We start from the raw sequence: 21,087 nt of genomic DNA on the forward strand, positions 1-21,087 counted from the left end.
TAATAGGAAAGCAAGGACAAGAACTTAGGGTAATGCACTTTCTGTTCTTTCACACGATCTTTCTGATGGCTCCAAAAGATAATACAGGAAAGACACAAACAGGTGTTGGCCATCACTTTCACATTTAATCAGATGTAGAGCCTATTTCAAATGAGTCCAAAATAATACCAATCATAAAAAAAAGTAAAGATTGCAGAATATAATAGTGATGATGGCTTCTCTTCTGGGAGGCAGAAATTATTATTTAAATCTGGAAATAATATGGATGATCGATTAGCCCAAAGGTCATAAACTCGAAGTTCTCCTTGGGCCAGACAAGAAACAAACATGATTGAGTGGACCAGGTCTGTTTCGTGGTGGGATTGGAAGTTGTATTCTTTTCACACAGGCAGGTTTTATACATTAAACCCACAGTTCTTTCAGCCAGCACGGAGAAATTAGCTCTGTAATTTTCTGAAACACTTGCTCTCTTGATCTTTCATTTTCCAACACCAGTACAAGAAATATTTCCATTTTCTCGTCACTAGAAAAAATAAAATTTCATACTGGCCCTCAGCTTCAGTGTGGAGGAAACAAGCAGGAGCTACAGATGCGGTGGACAGAAAAGCACATGCTCTCCCCCAAGAGTGCGGCCATGAACAAGCTCTGGCTGATGGTCCCCAGAGTCCAAGTGTACACACAGAGCTTTTATGTGAAATCACCAGGGATTTTAATGTTGATGACTAATACCTCAAAGTAAATTTCTTTTTTATTTTTATTTATTTATTTTGAGAGAGAGAGAGAGAGAGAGCAAGCGTGCAAGCAGGGAAGGGCCACAACAAGAGGGAAAGAGAGAGAATCCCAAGCAGACTGCACTGTCAGTGCAGAGTCCAACGCGGGGCTTGAATTCACGAACTATGAGATCATGACCTGAGCCCAAACCAAGAGTCAGATGCTTAACTGACTGAGCCACCAGGCACCTATCAAAATAAATTTAAAACCAATTTTGGGGGCATCTGGGTGGCTCAGTCGGTTAAGCATCTGACTTCAGCTCAGGTCATGATCTCGCAGTTCATGGGTTTGAGCCCCGCGTCTGTGCTGACAGCTCAGAGCCTGGAGCCTGCTTTGGATTCTGTGTCTCCTTCTCTCTCTGTTCCTCCCCCACTTGGTTTGGGCTCTCTGTCTCTCAAAATAATGAATAAACATTAAAAAAAAAAAACCAAAAACCAAAAAATAAACAAAAAAAACCAACAAAAAAACCAATTGTGGATCAACATTGCAAGGGCCGGACAAAGCCTCCCCAGTGGCAGGACACCCAATAGTCTGTGTTCAGTCATACAGTTTCTGCTATGTTGTTGTGCATAATTCACATAATTGTTCAGTCGCACAAGGTAACAGTAGATAAAATTCAAAACGAAGCTCTCACGCTAAAGACTGGCAAAAGACTAATTGCAGCTTCTATGTCCCTACTAAATTGCTACCTGTGATTTAATCTGCAAGAAGGAAAACAAGACAAAACAAAAACAGGATATAGCCCATATTATACTCTGGTAAACTGCCCTATCTAATACCTATTCTTTTTATAGGCTAAGGGTTCACCTGCTGTTGTTTTTTGTTGTTGTTTTGCTTTTGTGCTCTTGAGGAGACTGAGTTGGCAAAACCATTGATTGGTGTCTACTTTTTGCAGGCCTTGTGCCAGTCATTGGAGGTCCAAATGAGTAACCCTGATGTGGGCCTCCCTTTCACAGGGTACAGTCTGTCTGGTGAGGAAGTAAGAAAATAAAACAAAAGAATTCCAATCAAATACCAAGAGTGCTAAGACAGGGGAAGATTAGGATACCATGGGACCTAACTCTGTGTAAGCAGTTCCTGGAAGTCACACATACGCTGGACCCTGAAAAATGCCCTGAGAAGGAGAGGATAAAGAAGGGAAGTGTCCTGGCAGAGGGTCCAGCACATGAGGTCATCTGGAGATGAGAGTGTGGATGCACAGGGAAGCCTGAGGAACAGAAAGAAGTCTGGCTGGGTAGAAACATAGGAAGAGGAAAGGAGAGAAAATGTGGCTAGGCTCACATCAAGGGGGGCTTTGTTGGGGATCTATCTTGGGGGTGACCGGACATTTGCACTGTTAAGTCCCCCTCTTGCGGTGCGAACTGAATGGAGGCGCAGGAACACATCTGGAGATGGACATCTTTGGCCTTTTTGTCCAATCCCTCTGCTCTCACAGCGAGGACCTCGTGCTGGACAACTCTGGAAGTCTAGATTCCCTAGCCCACGAGCCCCACGCACATCAAACTCCCTCACAGGAAGCAAGAACACAGTATTTCCATAACAAAATATGGCAGGGAACTGAGAGCAGAGGACCCAGTTCTGCTACTTCATTGCTGGGTAGCCCGAAGCACTTCCTCTGACCCCCTGTGGAAACGGGGTGCTAACAGCATAAGTGCTTGCTTCCTGCATCACCTCACGGGGATGGTTACAGGATCTGGGGGCTCCTGAGGGAAAACGTGCTGTGCAAACTATCCTGTGCTACATCAGTGCCAGAGATTATGGCTGAACCCAGAAAGGACGCCACGGGCTGAAAATCATTTAAGAAAAAGCATTCCTTTACTTCTGAAATACTTTGCAAGCAAGAATTGATTCCTCGAAACAGAGGACATGCTTCAAATGCTGTTGGTTGGTCCACAGTAGGACATATACTGCTATGCTGCAGCACTATATCCTATTTGCTTGATGACTGAAAGAGTTCTGGGTCTAGTTTGACTGTTATAAAAGTTTTATATACTCAGGCATTCGAAAATATTTAGTGGGCCTCTATTCACAAGTGCCATGCACCATTCTAGATGTTGGAGATTCGGCAGTGAGCAAAAGAAAGTCCCTGCTCTCATACTGGAATCTTCTCAAATCTGGGAACAACTTAATTTTATTATCCCATCATTTCTACAGATATCTGCTTAATAAATTGCATCTAGAAATAGCACTCGAACATGATTTGAAGCAATTTATTTTCTGTTTTAGAGCACAGATGAATCTGGTTGAACGTCAGTCTTGACAATACTGGCTTCATACACTCTAATATTATTAGGATAGAATCCTCTTGCAAACAAAAGTCTCTAGAAGTATTTTCTTATTGATATATAAAACAATACCTCCAATGCACAGAAAATTGTGCAAGATGTTATGTTAGTACTTCTTCAACTGTCACATGGCTCTTTTGTCTCCACAGCAGGGAGACTTGATAAAGATAAAATTTTCTACATAATTTTAAATTTCCTAAAAGCTGACCTGAAGGTTTTGCTATAACAAGTATATCAAGTGATGGGTAGCATAGCACAGTTCCTTATGTGTTATATAAGGTATTACCCAAGTTCGTTGTCCTCAAACAGAAAGAGAGAAAAATAATAGGGACTCTCTGAAAGAGTCCCAATTTCTCATAAACACATTTCAAGAAATGTGAAATGATGTGTGGGCACTATCATCACCAGTAGTAACAACAGTACTGAATTAAACAACAGCAGTCATTTAGAGCAGGTGGAAATAAAAAACACGTGGAAATGGCTTGTCAGACTGTCCTCATTTTAGAAAAAACAAAGAATTCCAGGACAGAAGCTGAGGGCAGAATACGTTACAGACAGTGCCGGCTAGCTGTGAAACTATTCTGGACATGATGCCTCATGCTATGTGCTCAGACTTCCACATGCCTTCTTTGGGCAGGGAGCCCACCAGACCAACAATAGAAACAGTTATCATGAAACAACTGAATTCAGCAAATAAAGTTCAGCACCCTTAAAAATCTACCTATCCTAGGGGCACCTGGGTGGCTCACTCGGTTAATTGACCAACTCTTGACTTCAGCTCAGGTCATGATCTCACGGTCCGTGGGTTCGAGCCCTGCATCAGGCTCCGTACTGCAGAGCTGGCTTGGGATTCTCTCTCTGCCCCTCACCTGTTCTCTCTCTCTCTCTCTCTCTCTCTCTCTCTCTCTCTCTCAAAATAAATAAAGTGTAAAAAAATCTATCTATCCTAAACTGTGTTAGCATACACTCTCGACTTCCAAAATTACCAGTGATTGCTGTCTGTAGTCATCATAGAGGGTGTACCACTTTTGAAACAGTTTGTATTCCATCTCTCATTTTAACTATGGTGGGAAAATGAAACTAGACTTGCCTAGACACTATCTTTTTTACAGCCATTACATCAAAACCTTTTTTTTTTTTTTTAATGTTATGCACACAAGCAGTGCACTACAACATTTCATTAAGTGCATCTTGTATTGTGAATAGAATTCTGACTTTCCTAAAAATTCTATCTCTGGGGCATCGTAGGAGCACAGCACATTTCTGAATGTGTTGAGGCCTAGGATAAAATAAAGTGCCCCTTCTCACAAAAGCCATCCCAGTGAAGACTTTAAAAATGTGTGCAATGTATATCAATGGTGCCACAATCATCAGAAGTCTCAGATAGGAGCTACTCTGCCTTAACAACGGTCTTTTGTGATTAGTATACTTTTGTATAAGTATATTTTGTACTTTGTGTATATATTAGTATACTTGGCATATCTACCCTCCAAAATTTAATTTTGATCTTTATACCTAAATTATGGCATTGATTGTTAAACACTGTAGTTGAAAACAATAGTTCAGCTACGAGCATTGGTTATTTTATATTATAATATTTACTTGTCATTTTATATTATGTTTGGAACGCATTCCAAGCATATAACATATGCCCTCAATAGAGGGAAAAAAATCCAAATGAATCAAATCATTTAATGGTTAACTGGAACAGATATCTTGTACAGATGAGGTAAACCACTGGTGACTGAAACATTAAGAAAGGAGTTGTTTTTTTTTGTTTTTTTTTAATCCCAAAACAAAGACTTTGTACTTACTTGAGATGGTTGCCTTGTGGAACATTTGAAAAAATTCTCTAAGATGGTATTTGGTATAATCTTCTTTCTAACTTCCTCTTTAATGCCAAATGCTTTTGCTAGAGGCATGGCGATAAACCTACAAAATATGAAAGAAAGTAAGTCCAAAATCTGAGAATGAACCCACAATGACACCAGAAAACTCAAGCTGTAACTTTAGGTTCCAAATGAAGGACCAGTCATTGGGTCATGTTATTCTTGGGCTATCTACAACCAACCTCTGGCTGACAAAGAAGTTCAAGGAGAGCAAATTTTGAGACCCTCTTATACAAGCAATAACTTAAAAAAATAAGTTGCATGCTGTTCTCAAATCTACTTTATGTAAACCCAAATATATTTATATATAAGATCCAGGAATTAGGATAAGCCATTTCACTTAGAGTTTCGTTTTAAGACTCCTAGGGATTAAAATGAATAATTTTATTATATTTTTAAGTTTATTTATTTATTTTGAGAGACAGAGCACGAGCAGGGGAAGGGCAGAGAAAGAGGGAGAGGGAGATTCCCAAGCAGTCTCTGCGCCATCAGCTCTGAGTCCAATGTGGGGCTTGAACTCATGAACCATGAGATCATGGCCCGAGCTGAAACCAAGAGTCGAATGCTTAACCAACTGAGCCACCCAGGTGCAGTTCTGGAAAGTTTTATTTGGTGATATTCTCTTAAAGAATTACCGTGTTCTTATCTGAAGTTCCAACTTTGAGAAAAATAGCCTGATTCTTGGGTAAATATCTCAGAGTGGAATTGATAGGACAAGTATACACTTAACTTTATAAGAAACTGGCAAACTGTTTTCCAAGATGGCTGTACCACACTGCATTCCTGCCAGTAAAGTGCCAGAGTTCCAGTTACTCCATATCCCTGCCAACACTTGGTCTTGCCAGTCTTTTCAATCTCACCAATTCTATGGGGTGTGTACTGGTTTTCACTGACTTTCCAATCTAATCCTTATTATTTCCTAACTTCTGCTTGCTATAAGTTTAGTTTGCTCTTTTTTTTCTAGCATCTTCTTTTTTTTTTAATGTTTATTTTATTTATTTTGAGAGACACAGAGAGAGAGAGAGAGAGAGAGAGAGAGAGAGAGAGAGAGAGCGTGAGTGTGAGCAGGGGAGGGGCAAAGACAGAGGGAGAGGAAGAATCACAAAAACAGCAAGGACACTGATGTGAGGCTCAATCTCATGATCTTTGAGGCCATGACTTGAGTCACCCAGGAGTCCCTTTTCTAGTTTATTAAGGTAGAAGGTCAGATTACTGATTTGAGATCTTCCTTCTTTTTTAATATAGGTGTTCACAGCTATAAATTTCCTTCTGCTCACTGTTTTTTGCTGCATCTCATAAGTTTTGATATTATGTTCTCTTTGTCATTCATCTCAAAGTATTTTCTAATTTACCATGATTCCTCCTTTAACTCATTGGTTATTTAGAAGTATGCTCTTCAATTGCCACATATTTGCTCATTTCCCAATTTCTTTCTGCTACTGACTTCTAATTTCATTTCATTGTGATTGGAAAACATACTTGGTATGATTTCCATTTTTTTACATTATTGAGACTTGTTTTATGGTCTAACATATGGTTTATCCTAGAGAATGCTCCTTGTGCACATGAGAAGAATGTGTCTTCCATTGTTATTGGGTGCTATGTTCTACAGATGTCTGTAGTGTTGACCAAGTTGGTTTATAGTGCTGATCAAGTCTTCTATTTCCTTTTTAATCTCTCCCCTAATTCTATGCATTATTAAAAGTGACATATAGGAGCACCTGTGTGGCTTAGCCGGTTAAGGGTTGGACTTCCAGTCAGGTCATAATCTCACAGTTTGTGGGTTCAAGTCCCATACTGGGCTCTCTGCTGTCAGCATAGAACCTGCTTTAGATCCTCTGTCCCCCTCTCTTTTTGCCCCTCCCCCACTTTGCGCTGTCTCTAAATAAAGAAATAAATAAATACTTTAAAAAGTGAGATATAGACATTCACAGCTATTTGTTGTCTATTCCTCCCTTCAATTCTGTCAGTTTTTGCTTCATGTATTTCACAACTTTGTTGTTAGGTGCATATATGTTTATAATTATTATATCATCTTGATATATTTACCCTTTTACATTATAAAATGTCCTTGTCTCCAGTAAAAATTTAAAAATCTATGAAAGTCTAAATTGTCTGATATTAGTACAGCCACTCCAAGTCTCTTTTGGTTACTGTTTGCTTATTTTTTCCATACTTTTACTTTCAACCTATTTATGTCCTTGAACCTCAAGTGTGTTTCTTCTAGAAAGCATATAGTTGGATCATGTATTTCTATCCATCTCTCCTATCTATGCCTTTTAGTTGGAGTATTTAATTACATTAAATACTTAAGTATTTACATTAATGCAAATTATATTTAATTACTGATAAAACAGGATTTAGGTCTGTTATTTTGTTATTTGTTTTCTATATATCTTATGTCTGTTATTTCTCTATTCTTCCATAAGCTATCTCCTTTTGTGTTAGATATTTAAGTGTATCTTTTTAATTCTCTCTTCCTTAAAATATTCTTCTTTTAAATTATTTTTCCTAGTGGTTAACCTAGGGATTACAATTGGCATTTTCATTTATAACATCATAGTTCAGATTAATACCAAAATAATTTCAGCAATATACAAAAGCTTCATTACCTCCCCTCTCTGTGCTGTTATTATCATATAAATCATACATTTATAAATTATATACTAATCAACACAGATTCATGATTTCAGTTTTATGCAGTTGTCTTTTAAATCAGATAGGAGGAAAACGTGTTATAAATTAAAACTGTGTGTATACTTTCTTTTTATTTCTTTTTTTTTTTTAAGTTTATTTATTTATTTTGAGGGCAGGGAGGGGCAGAGGGACAGGAGAGAGAGAATCCCAAGCAGGCTCCACACTGTCAGCGCAGAGCCCAATGAGGAGTTCAAACTCATGGAACAGTGAGATCATGACCTGAAATGAAATCAAGAGTTGCACACTTAACCAACTAGGCCACTAAGGCGCCCCCTTTTTATTTCTTATGTAGGTGACTTTACTGGAAGTGCTTTTTATTTCTTCCTGTGGATTCAAGTTACTGTCTTCTGTCCTCTAATTTCAGTCTGAAGGATTTCCTTTAATATATCTTGTAGGATGGCTCTGGAAGCAACAAATTCTTCCAGTTTTTGTTCATCAGAGAATGTCTTAATTTTTCTTCCATCTTGAAAGATAGCTTGTTCAGTTGACAGTATCTTTTTTTTTTCATTTCAGCACTTTTTATATGTCTTCCAACTGCCTTTGGCTTCTATGGTTGCTGATAAGACATCGACTCTTAATCTTATTGAAGATCTCTTGTATATGATAGATGCTCCTCTTGAGCTTTCAAGATTCATTGTCTTTGTCTTTTGACTGTGATGTATCTAGCTGCTGATCTCTTTAAATTTACCCTACCTGGAATTTGTTTAGCCTCTTGGATGTGTATATTAATGTTTGTCATCAAATTTGGGGAAATTTTGGGCCATATTTCCTCAAATATTTTCTATCCTATTCATTTTCTCCCCTTCTTCTGGAACTTCCATTATGCATATGTCGTTATGCTTCCTGGTATCCCACATCTCTCCAAGTTTCTTCATTTTCTTTCATTCTTTTATTTCCTTTCTCTTACTCAGACTGATGACTCTTCTACCTGCTCAAATACGCAGTTGGACTCCTCTAGTGAGTTTTTCATGAGTTATTGTACTTTTCAACTCCAAAATTTCTTATTTCTTTTATAATTTCTAACTATAATCTTTTTATTGATATTCTTGATTTGGTGGGACATTGTTCTCATTCCCTCCTTTAGTTCTCAAGCATGGTTTTCTCTAGTTCTTTGAACATATTTAAAATAGCTGATTTAGAGTTTTTGTCTAGTAAGTCCAACATCTAGGCTTTGTAGGGGACACTTTCTGCTGATTACTATTTTTTTCCTGTGCATGAACCATTCTTCCTTGTTTCTTTACATGCCTTATAAGTTTTGTTGACAATCAGACATGTTAAATAATATGATGTGTCAATTCTAGAAACGAAACTGTCCCTCTCCTCAGAGTTTGTTTGTTTTGCTGTTTGTTATCATTGTCCATTTGTTTACCTAGTTCCTCTTTTGAACTGATCTGTGAAGTCTGTATTCTTCGTCATGTTTGGGCAGTGGAGTCTCTATTGGATTAGCTTAGGTATCATTTCATGATTGGACATAGATTTCCTTAAATGCCTGGAACCATTAATTCTCTCAGTCTTTGCCAAGGAGCTCTGCATACATTTTGGGACACACCTTCAGCACTCAGCTAGGCAGTTGCCAACTTTGCCTTAGCCTTCACTTTCTTTTTGCACAGAGCCTCAAGATCATCCAGAGGTGAGAGCTAAGGGCCTTCTCAGATCTTTCCTGGGCACGTGGATAGCCCTGGGCATACTCAAAGCTCTACAACTTCAAGTGGCCTTCTGATTTCCAAGAATATGTCCGATCTTTTCAAAGCCCTCTATGGACATCTCATTTTCCATTTTATTTTATTTTATTTTACTTTATTTTTTATTTTATTTTTGACGGTGGGGGGGGAGAGGCAGAGGGAGAGGGAGAGGAAGAGGGAAAGAGACAGAATCTTAAGTACCTCCACACTCAGTGGGAACCCCAATGTGGGGTTCAATCTCACAACTGGGATGTCCTGACCTGAGCTGAAATCAAGAGTTGGATGCTTAACCAACTGAGCCACCCAGGAACCTTTCCAGTTTTCCTTTTTAAGTATTTTGCTTAATCTATTGTTTGTCCCAATTATTATCTACTACCTCAGGCAGTTTCAAAGTTAAACTATTGCCTCTACTTGTTTTAGACAAGCACCCTCAAGGAAAGACTTTTCTGAGTCAGATCCAGTACAACAGCCTTGTAAGTACTGTATTCTAGGCAACCACAAGACAGGTCAGGTAAGGATAATTCTCTGGTAATGATGCTTTGAAGGAGCTCTAACTCTCTTCTGCTCCCTTCAATGGCTGCCAAGGTGATGGTTTCCACTGAAATTACAGGTTGTTGGTTTTTCAAGGCTATCACAGGGGTGGAAAGGAAGGATAAAAATAGGGAAGTTAATATGCCACAAAGCTTGCTATTCCTTCCAAGAGTCAGTTGTTTTTCTTAAATAACAATCCCTGGATTGTTAATTATGAATTCTGAAAAGTTTATTTTGACAATTTTTGCTAGTTTTCTGATTGCCTTTAGGGAAGACAGAATTTTTAGAGGAACTTTGACATTTTTGTTAATTTCCAGGGTGTAGTGGTTTTAATTTGCATTTGCTAATGACTAAGGATATTGGACACCTTTTCATGTGTTTACTTGCCATTTGTATATCCTTGGTGAATTATCTATTCAAGCCTTCTGCCATTTTAAAAATCAAGTAATTTTTTTGTTTATTATAATTTAATTATAAGAGTTCTTTATATATTCTGAATTTTAGTCCCTCATTAGATACATGTTTTGCATATATTTTCTCCCAGGCTGTGGCTTGTCTTTTCATTCTATTTACATTTTTAAAAATAACCACAAAGGCGGGGTCCTTGGGTGGCTCAGTCGGTTGAGCATCCAACTTCGGCTCAGGGTTCATGAGTTTGAGCCCCACTTTGGGCTCTGTGCTGACAGCTCAGAGCCTGGAGCTTGCTTCAGATTCTGGCTGTCTCTCTCTCTCTCTCTCTCTCTCTCTCTCTCTGCCCCTCCCCCACTCACACTCTGGCTCTCAAAAATAAATAAACATTAAAAAAATAATAACCATTAAGGCATTTTTGCATATCATATAATTCACCTTTTCCAAATATACTATTCAGTGTTTTTTTAAGTAAATTTACCAAGTTTAGAATCATCATCACAAATCAGCTTTAGAAGATTTTCATTGTCCCGATCTAATCCCTTATGCATATTTACTGTTAATCTTGTTCCCTCTCACCCCTGCCCCAGGAAATCACTAATCTATTTTCTGCCTTTACAACTTTGTCTTTTTTGGATATTTAATGTAATGGAATCATAAAATAATATGTGATTGCTTATATCTGGCTCCTTTCACTGAACTTAATGTTTTTGAGGTCCATTTGTATTTGGGGATATATTTGGAGTTTATTCCTTTTTATTAATGAATAAAAATCCATTGTATGTATGTATAGACATACATTAACAATGTCTTTTGAAGAGCAAATGCTTTAGCAGTTTACCAAGGGAAACAAGAACATGTGTCCTTATAAATTCTTGTACTCAAATATTCATAGCACCTTTATTTGTAATAGCTAAAAACTATAAACAATCCAAATTTCCAACAATTAGTTGAAGGATAAATGAATTGTGGTGTATCAGTGTTGAAAGACTACCCAGCAATGACAAGGAATCACTGATACATACAACAACATGAAAACAATCTCCAGTGCATTATGTTCAATGAAAGAAGCCAGACACAAAAGACTATGATCTACATGATTACATTTCTAGTAATAGAAAAGGCAAATTATGCTGATAGAAAGCATATCAGTGATTGCCAGGGGCTAGTAGGAAGGGAGAAGATAAACCAGACAGGGTACAGGGAAGTCTTTAAGCTGATGGAAATCTTCCATGTCATAATTGTGGTGATGGTTACACGACTGTATAGTGGCTAAAAGGCATCAAATTTTGGATGAACTCTATTATATGTAAATCATACCCCAATAAAGCTGATCTTAAAAAATAACGATATGTCCCTATTCTTTCTTCAGTTCTAACAAAGGCTCTATCTTCTGCCAGGTCAGTCTATTTTAGTACTTACTTAGAGGTTTCTGTGTTTAATTAAACGCCAGAAATTTTTGGTTATGAATGATCATTTAGCTCTTCAATTCACTTTTTTATGACCGTGGGAGTTGAATAAAATTTTTTCTAAAACAATTTGATAAAATATATAAGCCAATCCAACTTCCAAGTGGACTGAATTCTCCTGGAAATGGCCCATACATTTCAGAGACGTAGAAAAACAAACTAAGTATGCGCCACATGTACATAGAGCAATGTGGATAGATCATAAAACACGAGGCTGCATTTTTACAAAGAAGAAAGAAAATGAGGTCTCATCACAATACCGTTTATGTCAACCAACGCTAACATGCACTTTATGTTTATGCACATGTTTTGCCGGGTCATACAAACAAAAAGCCATCAAATCCATTAGAACCCAGAGGGCAGGAATGGGACTAGGAAACAAGGATGAAAGGTAATTAATGAAAAGAGTTAATTCAAATCAATCAGTCAAGAGGTCTTACACAGACCAAAGAGAGAATGCTATGATTTGAGAACTATGATTAATTTTCCCTTCACATAAAATGTCCAAATCAAACAAAAACTAAGATGTCCTTGAAACTAACAAAGTCTCCAAATACATATTTGACAAGGTTTTGGATAAATAATGGAATTTGTTCATTTGTCCAACCTACGAGTTGAAATGTTTTATTGGGAGGGAAACATTCATTGTTTTTACTAATAGAATAACACAAATATACAATGTTTTAATATGGTAATGTTCTCAGTCAGAGTCACTCAATGCTCTTTCAAATGTTAGAAATGAAGAAATTAGGAACAATTTTAAAAGCAAAGCAGAATTGAGCCAAAAAAAGCTTTATGCAGTAAAGGAATACAACCAACCTCAAAGCCGAATAAAGTGTAACATTCCACTCTAGAGGGTCATGTGGGAGATTAGTATATGGATAAATATATACAATGGGTGAATATACATATCCATAGCACACTTGCTGATCTGAGGAACCCACCTGTATTAAAATTATCAATTTAACCAAAAAAGAGAAATATGGTCTCGTTTTTTTTAAGATGCCCAGGTTTCAAGGACAGAAATAACATTTTTGACGAAACACAGGAAGTATATAGTTTTCTATTTTAGCATTATCTTTCCTTTTCAAATAAATCTGGAAAATCAATCACTTCATCTGATGTAAGTGTAAATAATTATGAAGAGGTACTTAATTTAAAACTCTGTTTTGAAAAAGGAGAAAAGAATGGAGTATAAAAATATTTGATAAACTGAAAAGAGAAGGGAGACAGGTCTTAACTCTAGAAATACCTTAGAGATTAACTTGCCTGAACTTTCATTTTATGGATATGGAATATAAAAAAAAATGTCCAAGAGGAAGAAAAAAGAATGCGAACTTCTGCTCCCATGTAAACGGTTCAATGTTAGGTTAATTGCCAAGGAATGAGTCTCTCAGGTTTGCTACTATTGCAGAACTGAGCCTTCAGATGGCCCCATGCAGACACCCAGACAGCCCCCTCTTCATCTGGCACTTCATCAGTTGCCTGGGAGCCAAAAGCCTAGCAATTTGAGATCCCCCTCCCCTTTTTTCAATATTCTTTTATAGAATAAAAGGAAGGCAGCCCTAGGCAGATATTAAGCATGTGAAGTCTAAATACTGTTCCTTAACCACAGGGCACCTGGGTGACTCAGTAAGCGTCCAACTTCGGCTCAGGTCATGATCTCGCAGTTTGTGAGTCGGAGCCCCATGTAGGGCTCTGTGCTGCCAGCTCAGAGCCTGGAGCCTGCTCTGGATTCTGTGTCTCCCTCTCTCTCTGCCCCTCCCCTGCTTTCTCTCTCTCTCTCAAAAATAAATAAACATAAAAAAAAATTAAACACTTCTCCTAAACAGAAACAATAACCCACTGGCATAATTATGGTCGATTCCCAGTTGCTAACGAAGGATTCAAAGGCTCTTTGAACAGAGTTTAAGCCGGGGTTTATTTTATTTATTAAAAAAATTTTTTTTAATGTTTATTTATTTTTGAGAGAGAGAGAGAGAGACAGGGTGCGAGTGGAGGAGGTGCAGAGAGAGAGAGGGAGACACAGAACTCAAGTCAGGCTCCAGGCTCTGAGCTGTCAGCACAGAGCCTGAGGTGGGGCTCGAACTCACAGACTAACTGACTGTAAGCTCATGACCTGAGCCAGAGTTGGCCGCTCGACCGACCGAGCCACCCAGGTGCCCCAAGCCGGGGTTTATATGAGAGAACAAAATATCTGGAGCAATGTAAGTCTCAGATAACATTTGAGTCTAATGTACATATTTTGAGACGATTTCAATTTAGGACAGTTAATAACAATCCTTCTTCAACTCTTGGAAATTGCTACAGATGGGTCATTCCACCTTTCCTTCTTTGAAGAATGAGGACATATTAGCCCATCATGAGCTTATGTTGCTCAGTAGAAATGGTAGAAATGGGGAGTGTATTCAAGGCACAATTAAATGAAAGAAAAAAGATTACCTTTTGACTTTACCACCTCCGTCCTTGCCTTGACCCTTCTGGGACCACAATTTACTTTGAGACAATGTGTTTATTCCACAAGTATTTAAATTTGAGTGGCTCAGATCCCCTTTAAATCACATTTCAGACACATAAAGGAATGCATAGAAGAGTCTGGAAAAACTGGTTAGAAAGTGCTGTGCTGGACTCCCCACTACCAACCCCAGTCAGCAACAACAACATGCACATACATATATGCCACAAGCTAAAACTTAGAAGGAAAAGGAGTCCAAAATACAAAGCAAATGTCAGTCCCTTTCAAATGATCTACTTCTTTGTTCTTTATCAATTCTCTCTCTCCGTTCTTGTTATTCTAGGAAGGGACATCACTTTCTGATCTTAAATGGCTCCTGGCTAGCACTAAGGGATAAAAATAAACCAGCCAAATCACAGCTACTGGTCACTTCATGGAATGAGTACGTGTAATATAAACACAGTCTAGGACCAAAGAAGAAAGGTTTCGTGTGATAAATATATCGTGGGAGATGCTGAAACAGTATCAAATTTACATGAGTTTTTAAGATAGTTCAGAAAATTTCACATTTGCTAGCTTATGTTTTCTGTATTTTCAAGAGATACTAACTAACTCTTGTCTGCCATCAGGAGTATTGTACTGTGAAAGTCCAAGAAGTACTGGTATAATGGGAAAAAAAAAACCCAACAGCCCTGAACTTGGTGTCATAACATGTCAGTTCATGTCCCAAATCTACCCCTTGAATACTAACTGTGCGATCTTGGCCAGGTTACTCACTTCTTATTTTCTTGACTGAGATCACATCAGTTGTGATTTTATGTACTTGTGAAACTGTAAGTTTCTATTCAAATGCAAGGTGTAAGCAATATTTTATTTATGACATATGTGGTTTAATCTAATGCAAATGATATGGTAAACCTTGAAAAAGATATAAGTGCATGCTTCAAAAGACATAATCTCACTTCCAAGTTAGATTTTCCTTACTTCTATTGCATTCAAACAGAGATGTGAGGCTAGTGGACCAACACATCATTTTCTGTAGTGAATGGAAAAAGCTAAGGGTGAATTATTGGGAGTTAAAGCTACATGAGGAGATTGGAAAAATGACATAGACTATACTTAATCCCTTGAGAAGAAGCAAGAATGGTCCTAGGAATTACAAGAGGATTGGATTCCTTCCTGATTATTGTTGGAGCAGCTTAGGCTAAGACAGAGCAAGTTGGTCCTCCACAGCTGTGCTGCTTTGGCAACCAAAAGAGTTTTCTAGTTCTAGTCCTGATCAAAATGTAAAAAATGGAGCTGTCCACCAAGAAGTGGGAAATCAGCAGTGCAAATCAGGAGAAGACCTGGATGCCAAATTCAAAGATCACCACATGCTATGCAAGACAAGCAAGGAGTTCAGGGTAGTAGAAAGTAATTTGCTAAATCGGATGTGCAGCGGCAAATCCTACTTTATTTATGCATTCTTTGACAAATCCAAACATGTGAGTAAAAAGTGGAATTAATGGTCAAAAAGGAAGAACATTTGCAAATGTTTCCAGCTAAAGTTTAAGTGGTATCCAGGGGCTTCCTCTTCCTCTCGATAGCAATAGCACATTGTTGGCCCAAGTAAAGTTGTTATTTGCACAAAAACCTTTTGGAGAGTCTATGAAGCAGAGTTGGTCAAACTAACTCTTGAGATAAGGACCCTGCAAATGGTTATAAACATATGATCTGAATTACAGTTAGTCTTGGACTAAATGATCTTTATCAAGTTTTGTCTTAAGTTTTTCCAACTTTGACATTCAAATATTCTTTTTGCTCCAAAAAAGTTAATGTGCTAATAACAGTTTTTGAAATAGAGACAGCCATGGAGATTATAGATGAACATTTATCTCCTGTTATCATAACACAAGCACAGTTTTAATAAAAAGGTTGGAAGCAGTATCTATTTAAATTAAATTAAAGAAAAAGAAAAGTTTGCTTTTTCTGAGAAAGCAAATTGATATTTTTTCTTTGATTTCCTTATACTTTGGAATGAAGGACTGCTATTAAAACTTTCAGTAAACCTTTAAAATTATGCTATAAAGCAAATATTAAGTTTGGTCTTTAATGAGCCATTTTTGCTATTTTATAGGCATTCTAAAATGACACAGACTCTTCTAGCACTGACTTTCTGGGAACATTTATCCTTTGTCAGACAGCATGGGACATGGAAGATGAAGTGGGTCCCCACGTTGTCACTGGCACTAATAAGTCCTATGATCCTTAACATCTCTTGACCTCAATTTTCTTCACTGTGAAACTAACACACTTGAGGAGATTGTGCTCCTAATTTTCACTTGTTTGGCTTCTAGATAATGTTTGGCATATATACTATTTGATGAACTCCCCCAGAAATCTGTAGCCCATTAATGGCCACCTCTGAACAACAGATTATTTAACGTTCTTACAAAGATTCCAGTATTCCAGAGTTGGGGCAAAGAAGAGGAATGGGAAGGAAAGACACACAAATACTACTTACTTTTCAAAGAAATGTCTGATAACCAGCAAGACGAAAGCATACGGAATTGTCATGTACAAATGAGAGGGTTTTACAAAGACAAGTCCATCATGATCTTCAAGATCTGACCACTTTATTGTTGGAGGAAGCCAGAACCGTTCCAACCAAAACCATTCTTTAAACGTCTGAAACATTCTAGAGAGATGGAAAAAGAATATGTTAGGCTTATAAAGCAAATACTTAAAATTAAAATAACATCGAACACCATTACTCAAAATACCTATGCCAGAGAGTTTTGAAGACAAGGCAAAATGGAATCCTGTTATTCAATGGGTTTCATGATTGTTCATTGCATTAAACAAGAATTACTCTGCCGATACTCTCAGAACAATTTGGCTGTGGCATGGCAAACTGAAGTTTAACATACCACTGTTCATACTTTTGGCACAACATACATTGATATCATGGGTATGTTTCTTCCTCTTCTATGACTCTATCTATGGTATGAAAAATTATTTAACAGTAATCTATCTCTACACCTTCAACATGCCCAAGGTCAACCTCATGAAAGCTCCAAGTATGTATAAATCTACATTAATACCCTGATAACTTCTTTGGGAAATAAAGAATAAGTATATTTAATTTCATAGTACAATAAGGAGCTCAAATCTGTTCATGTCAACAAATATTTATTGAGATTCTATTATTTGTCAACCACTGTGCTAGGCACTGAAAATATAAAGATTGAAAAGATAGCATTCTTGCCTTGAGGACCTTACAGTCTTGTGGGCAAGGCAGGCCTGAATATCTAGATGACTTTGACATATCTTTTTTAGGTACAATAAAAAAGGCACAGGGTGTTGTTGGAACGAGATGATGGGCACTGAGCCCAGCCAGGAAGTGTCAGAGAAAGATCCCTGGAACAGATGATCCTTGAGATGTCCTGAACAATAATGGAGATAAACTAGGGAAAGGCAGGAAATGGGAGTGGGAAATAGAAGTTTTAAGGAGGGAAAAATGCTATGATCAAATAACCAGAAACAAAGAAGAAAACAGAATTAGATGCCCTAATCTCATTGTTTAAGCTATGAACAATTTTTAGTCTTGACATATTGACCTTGAGGATGTTTTGATTTCATCTTTTAATAGTTAATCAGAGAAAGGAATCAAAATGTCCTCAGATTGATCACAAGGTGGTCAAAGTAACTCTATCGAAACATCTTGATTTGTAAATATTGCAGTTCCCGTTGAACACGACCAGCAGTTTGGTACTACTACAGTGTAAGAATCCAAGGTGTGGGATGGTTACACACAGGTGCCCCGACAGTCTAAGTTCATTGCCTCGGCACGCTTCTTAATAGTGCCCCCTTACTTTCAGAAGTGCTCTAGTTTGGCCAATAAATCATATGGTCACTCTCATCAAAAGGCTGGTGAGTCAAGTAGGACTTTGTCATGGAGGGTGTGAGACCCATGCTAAGTAGCTTGGACTTTAGCTAATGACACCCACTGAACAGTATTATGCAAAGGAGTAAAATGGTCAGATATTTTTCAAAGGCCACTTGGCAGCCAGGTCCTCTGTGAGCCCAAATGGTGTCTTTCTGCAGATAGGAGGATGGCGTCGCCTCTGGGCAGACACAGCCCTTCTACCCAGGGGGCTGAGGGCTGGATGTTAAGGCCCCGTGAGTCCCCTGGCCAGGCACATATGTGGCTACTTGGTTGGCAGTGGTATGGAGTCCGTTTCAGGAGACAGGAAGACTGGAGAGCAATTAGGAGTTTCAAGCGCTGAATACAGTCAGCAATGGGAAGGCTTGCACTGCAGTGCTGGCATCAGGCACTGAGTATGCTGATAGTAACATCCTACATGAGACTACACATGAGATCCCGACGAGGTAGAGAACAAAGAATTAAGAGAGAAGTGAGGTTGAAGGGGGAAATAGACAACCCCAAGAAGCAGAGGTCAAAGAACAAGTATGATGGGAGGGACTAAGGACCCCAGAGGGCAGGAAGTCTCAATCAGAGGTGAGGATCAGAGGGTGGAGTCCTGACGTTACAGATTTCCAACTTCAGGTGAGGAAGAATTCCGGAGTGTGGACCCCGATATCCTTCTGAAAAATCCACACCCCAAGCAACAGCTGAAGCCTGCTGAGATAATTCCGTGCTTCATTTCGTCTCTCATCCAATGTTAAGAGATGTGCTTATCCGAAGTAGCACTAACTCGGTCACACCCACAGCTGCAAGGCTTGTGTGCAGAAAGAGAAGTGCTGCCTTCTTTCTCATGTGTTAATTATTTCACTCTGATTTCTACTCTGGGGGAGGATGAGTCCTATGAATATAGCTGCAGTTGTGCAAATATGGAATGAAGATAATCAAGAAAGACTAGTTGATATTTCCTCCCTATCAGGCTGTGGGGCTACAGAAAGGAAAGGGGTGATCCTGGACTCAGGGAGCTTATGACTGAGTCAGGACTCGTGGCTCTGGACTCAGAGGGAGGCAGTGAGAACAGGGGAGAGGGTAGTCAGGAAGGGGAAGTCACACACTTTGGGAAGGGAACTGGCGATTCAAGCTCGGTTGCCTGGGCCATCTGACATAACTGGCCAAAAGAAGGCATGAAGAGAGGTAATCTGTTTTGAATGCATGGCCAGATACAGCTCAGTAAAAGAACAGGCCTAAGCCTTGAGTCCAACTCCAGCTGAAATTCAAACTTCCTACAGATCTCAGAAACCAACTCTGGCCATGGGAGGCTCTGTGTAATGGGCAAATCTTGGGCCAGGCCTTGACCTTCACCACATCAGAATGAGCTACACCTGCAAGGGCAGAGAGATTTTTTTTTTCCCCCTAAAACTTTGCCTCAGTATGTTCATAACTTTGTTAGCTGTAAATTTAATAGTCTAAGGGTGCCTGGGTGGCTCAGTCGGTTAAGCTTCCAACTTTGGCGCAGGTCATGATCTCACAGTTTGTGGGTTTGAGCCTCGGGTGGGGTTCTGTGCTGATAGCTCGGAGCCTGGAGCCTGCTTCGGATTCTGTGTCTCCCTCTCTCTCTGCCCCTCCCCCACTTGCACTCTGTCTCTGTCTCTCAAAAAAATAAATCAATGTTAAAAAATTTTTTTTTAACTTAATAATCTAGGGTTCAGGGAACAAACAGCAATGGTGATTGAGTTACTTTTTCTTTTGCTATTGTTATAGTAATTGTTATACAAAATAGTTCGCTCACTCCTAGAATGCAACTCCAGGCAGCACAGATTATTTTGTCCAGAGTGAAAACCAATTAAATAAATAGTTTACAACAGCTATTTAGGAGTTGCCACTCTAAATTATGCCCTTGTGCCTCATATGCAAGCAATGAACCAAGATGTTGAAAGCCATAGTAATGCTAATATCCCACAGCTTAAAACATTTAAAGGGAAATAGAAACAATACAAAAGTTGAGGGTGGCCCCTGGAAAATGTGGCTCAGACTGCGAAAAAAATAAATCTAATTATTTATTCATTCTTTTTTATGTGCTGCCACCAAACATCAGTTATTGCTGCTTCAAACAGTCAAGGATCCCTTCTTCACACCATTCACAAAGTTTAACTCAACACGAAGCACAAACCTTATAGGCATTTATGGACCCTTATAGGGCTAAAATTAAAACACTCTTAGAAGACTAGATAGGTTTACGCAGTCCTGTGGGTTAGTCAAAGCCTCCTTACATATCACACCAAAAGCACAAATGCCAAAATTTTTATAATTGATAAATTGGATTTCATCAAAATGAAAACCTTTTGTGCCCAAAGGAACACCATCAGGAAGTGAAGAAGACAACCCACAGGATAGGAGAAAATACCTGAAAATCATATGTCTGATCAGTGATTTGTATTTAGACTATATAAAAAACTCTTGCAACTCAATAATAAAAGGACACGTAATCCAACTTAAAAATGGGCAAAGAATCTGAACCTGAATATCTCACCAAAGAAGATACACAAATGGCCACTAAGCTCATGAAAAAAACTCTCAACTTCATTAGCCATGAAGGAAATGCAAATCAAAACCACCTCAGAGGTACTGTTCACACCCAGTAGGATGGTTATCATCATAAAGATAACAGGTGTTGGCAAGGATGTGGAGGACATGGCTGGTGGGAAGTAAAATGGTACAGATGCTGTGGAAGACAGTCTGGCAGTTCCTTGAAACGTTCACCGTGGAGTTACTGTATGACCCAGCAATTCTACATGTAGGCATTCAAGAGGGTATGTAGGAGAATTGGAAGGATTCATGCTACAACATGGATGGCTCTCGAAAATGTGCTAAGGAGCCAGACACAAAAGGCCACATATTGTATGATTCCATTTATGTGAAATGTCCGGAAGAGGTAAATCCATAGGGACAGAATGTAGGTTACTAGTTCCTTAGGGTGTATGAAGGGAGTGTGGGGC

At 38.6% G+C, this 21,087-nt stretch overlaps 1 protein-coding gene across 8 annotated transcripts in view; it reads right to left on the reverse strand.

The window, feature by feature from the left end:
* The window catches only part of CERS3 (ceramide synthase 3), a 120,198-nt gene that overhangs the window by 64,036 nt on the left and 35,075 nt on the right, over positions 1 to 21,087 (reverse strand). For all 8 annotated transcript variants that reach the window (XM_042988197.1, XM_042988196.1, XM_007095854.3 and 5 more), the window contains 2 exons: positions 16,691 to 16,864; positions 4,871 to 4,988 (listed from right to left, as the gene is read on the reverse strand). In XM_042988197.1, coding sequence (XP_042844131.1) covers positions 4,871 to 4,988; positions 16,691 to 16,863 — 291 coding nt within the window. In that variant the 5' untranslated portion in view covers position 16,864. The remainder of the gene's footprint in view (positions 1 to 4,870; positions 4,989 to 16,690; positions 16,865 to 21,087) is intronic.

Source organism: Panthera tigris, chromosome B3, assembly GCF_018350195.1.
Source record: "Panthera tigris isolate Pti1 chromosome B3, P.tigris_Pti1_mat1.1, whole genome shotgun sequence".
Lineage (NCBI taxonomy): Eukaryota > Metazoa > Chordata > Mammalia > Carnivora > Felidae > Panthera > Panthera tigris.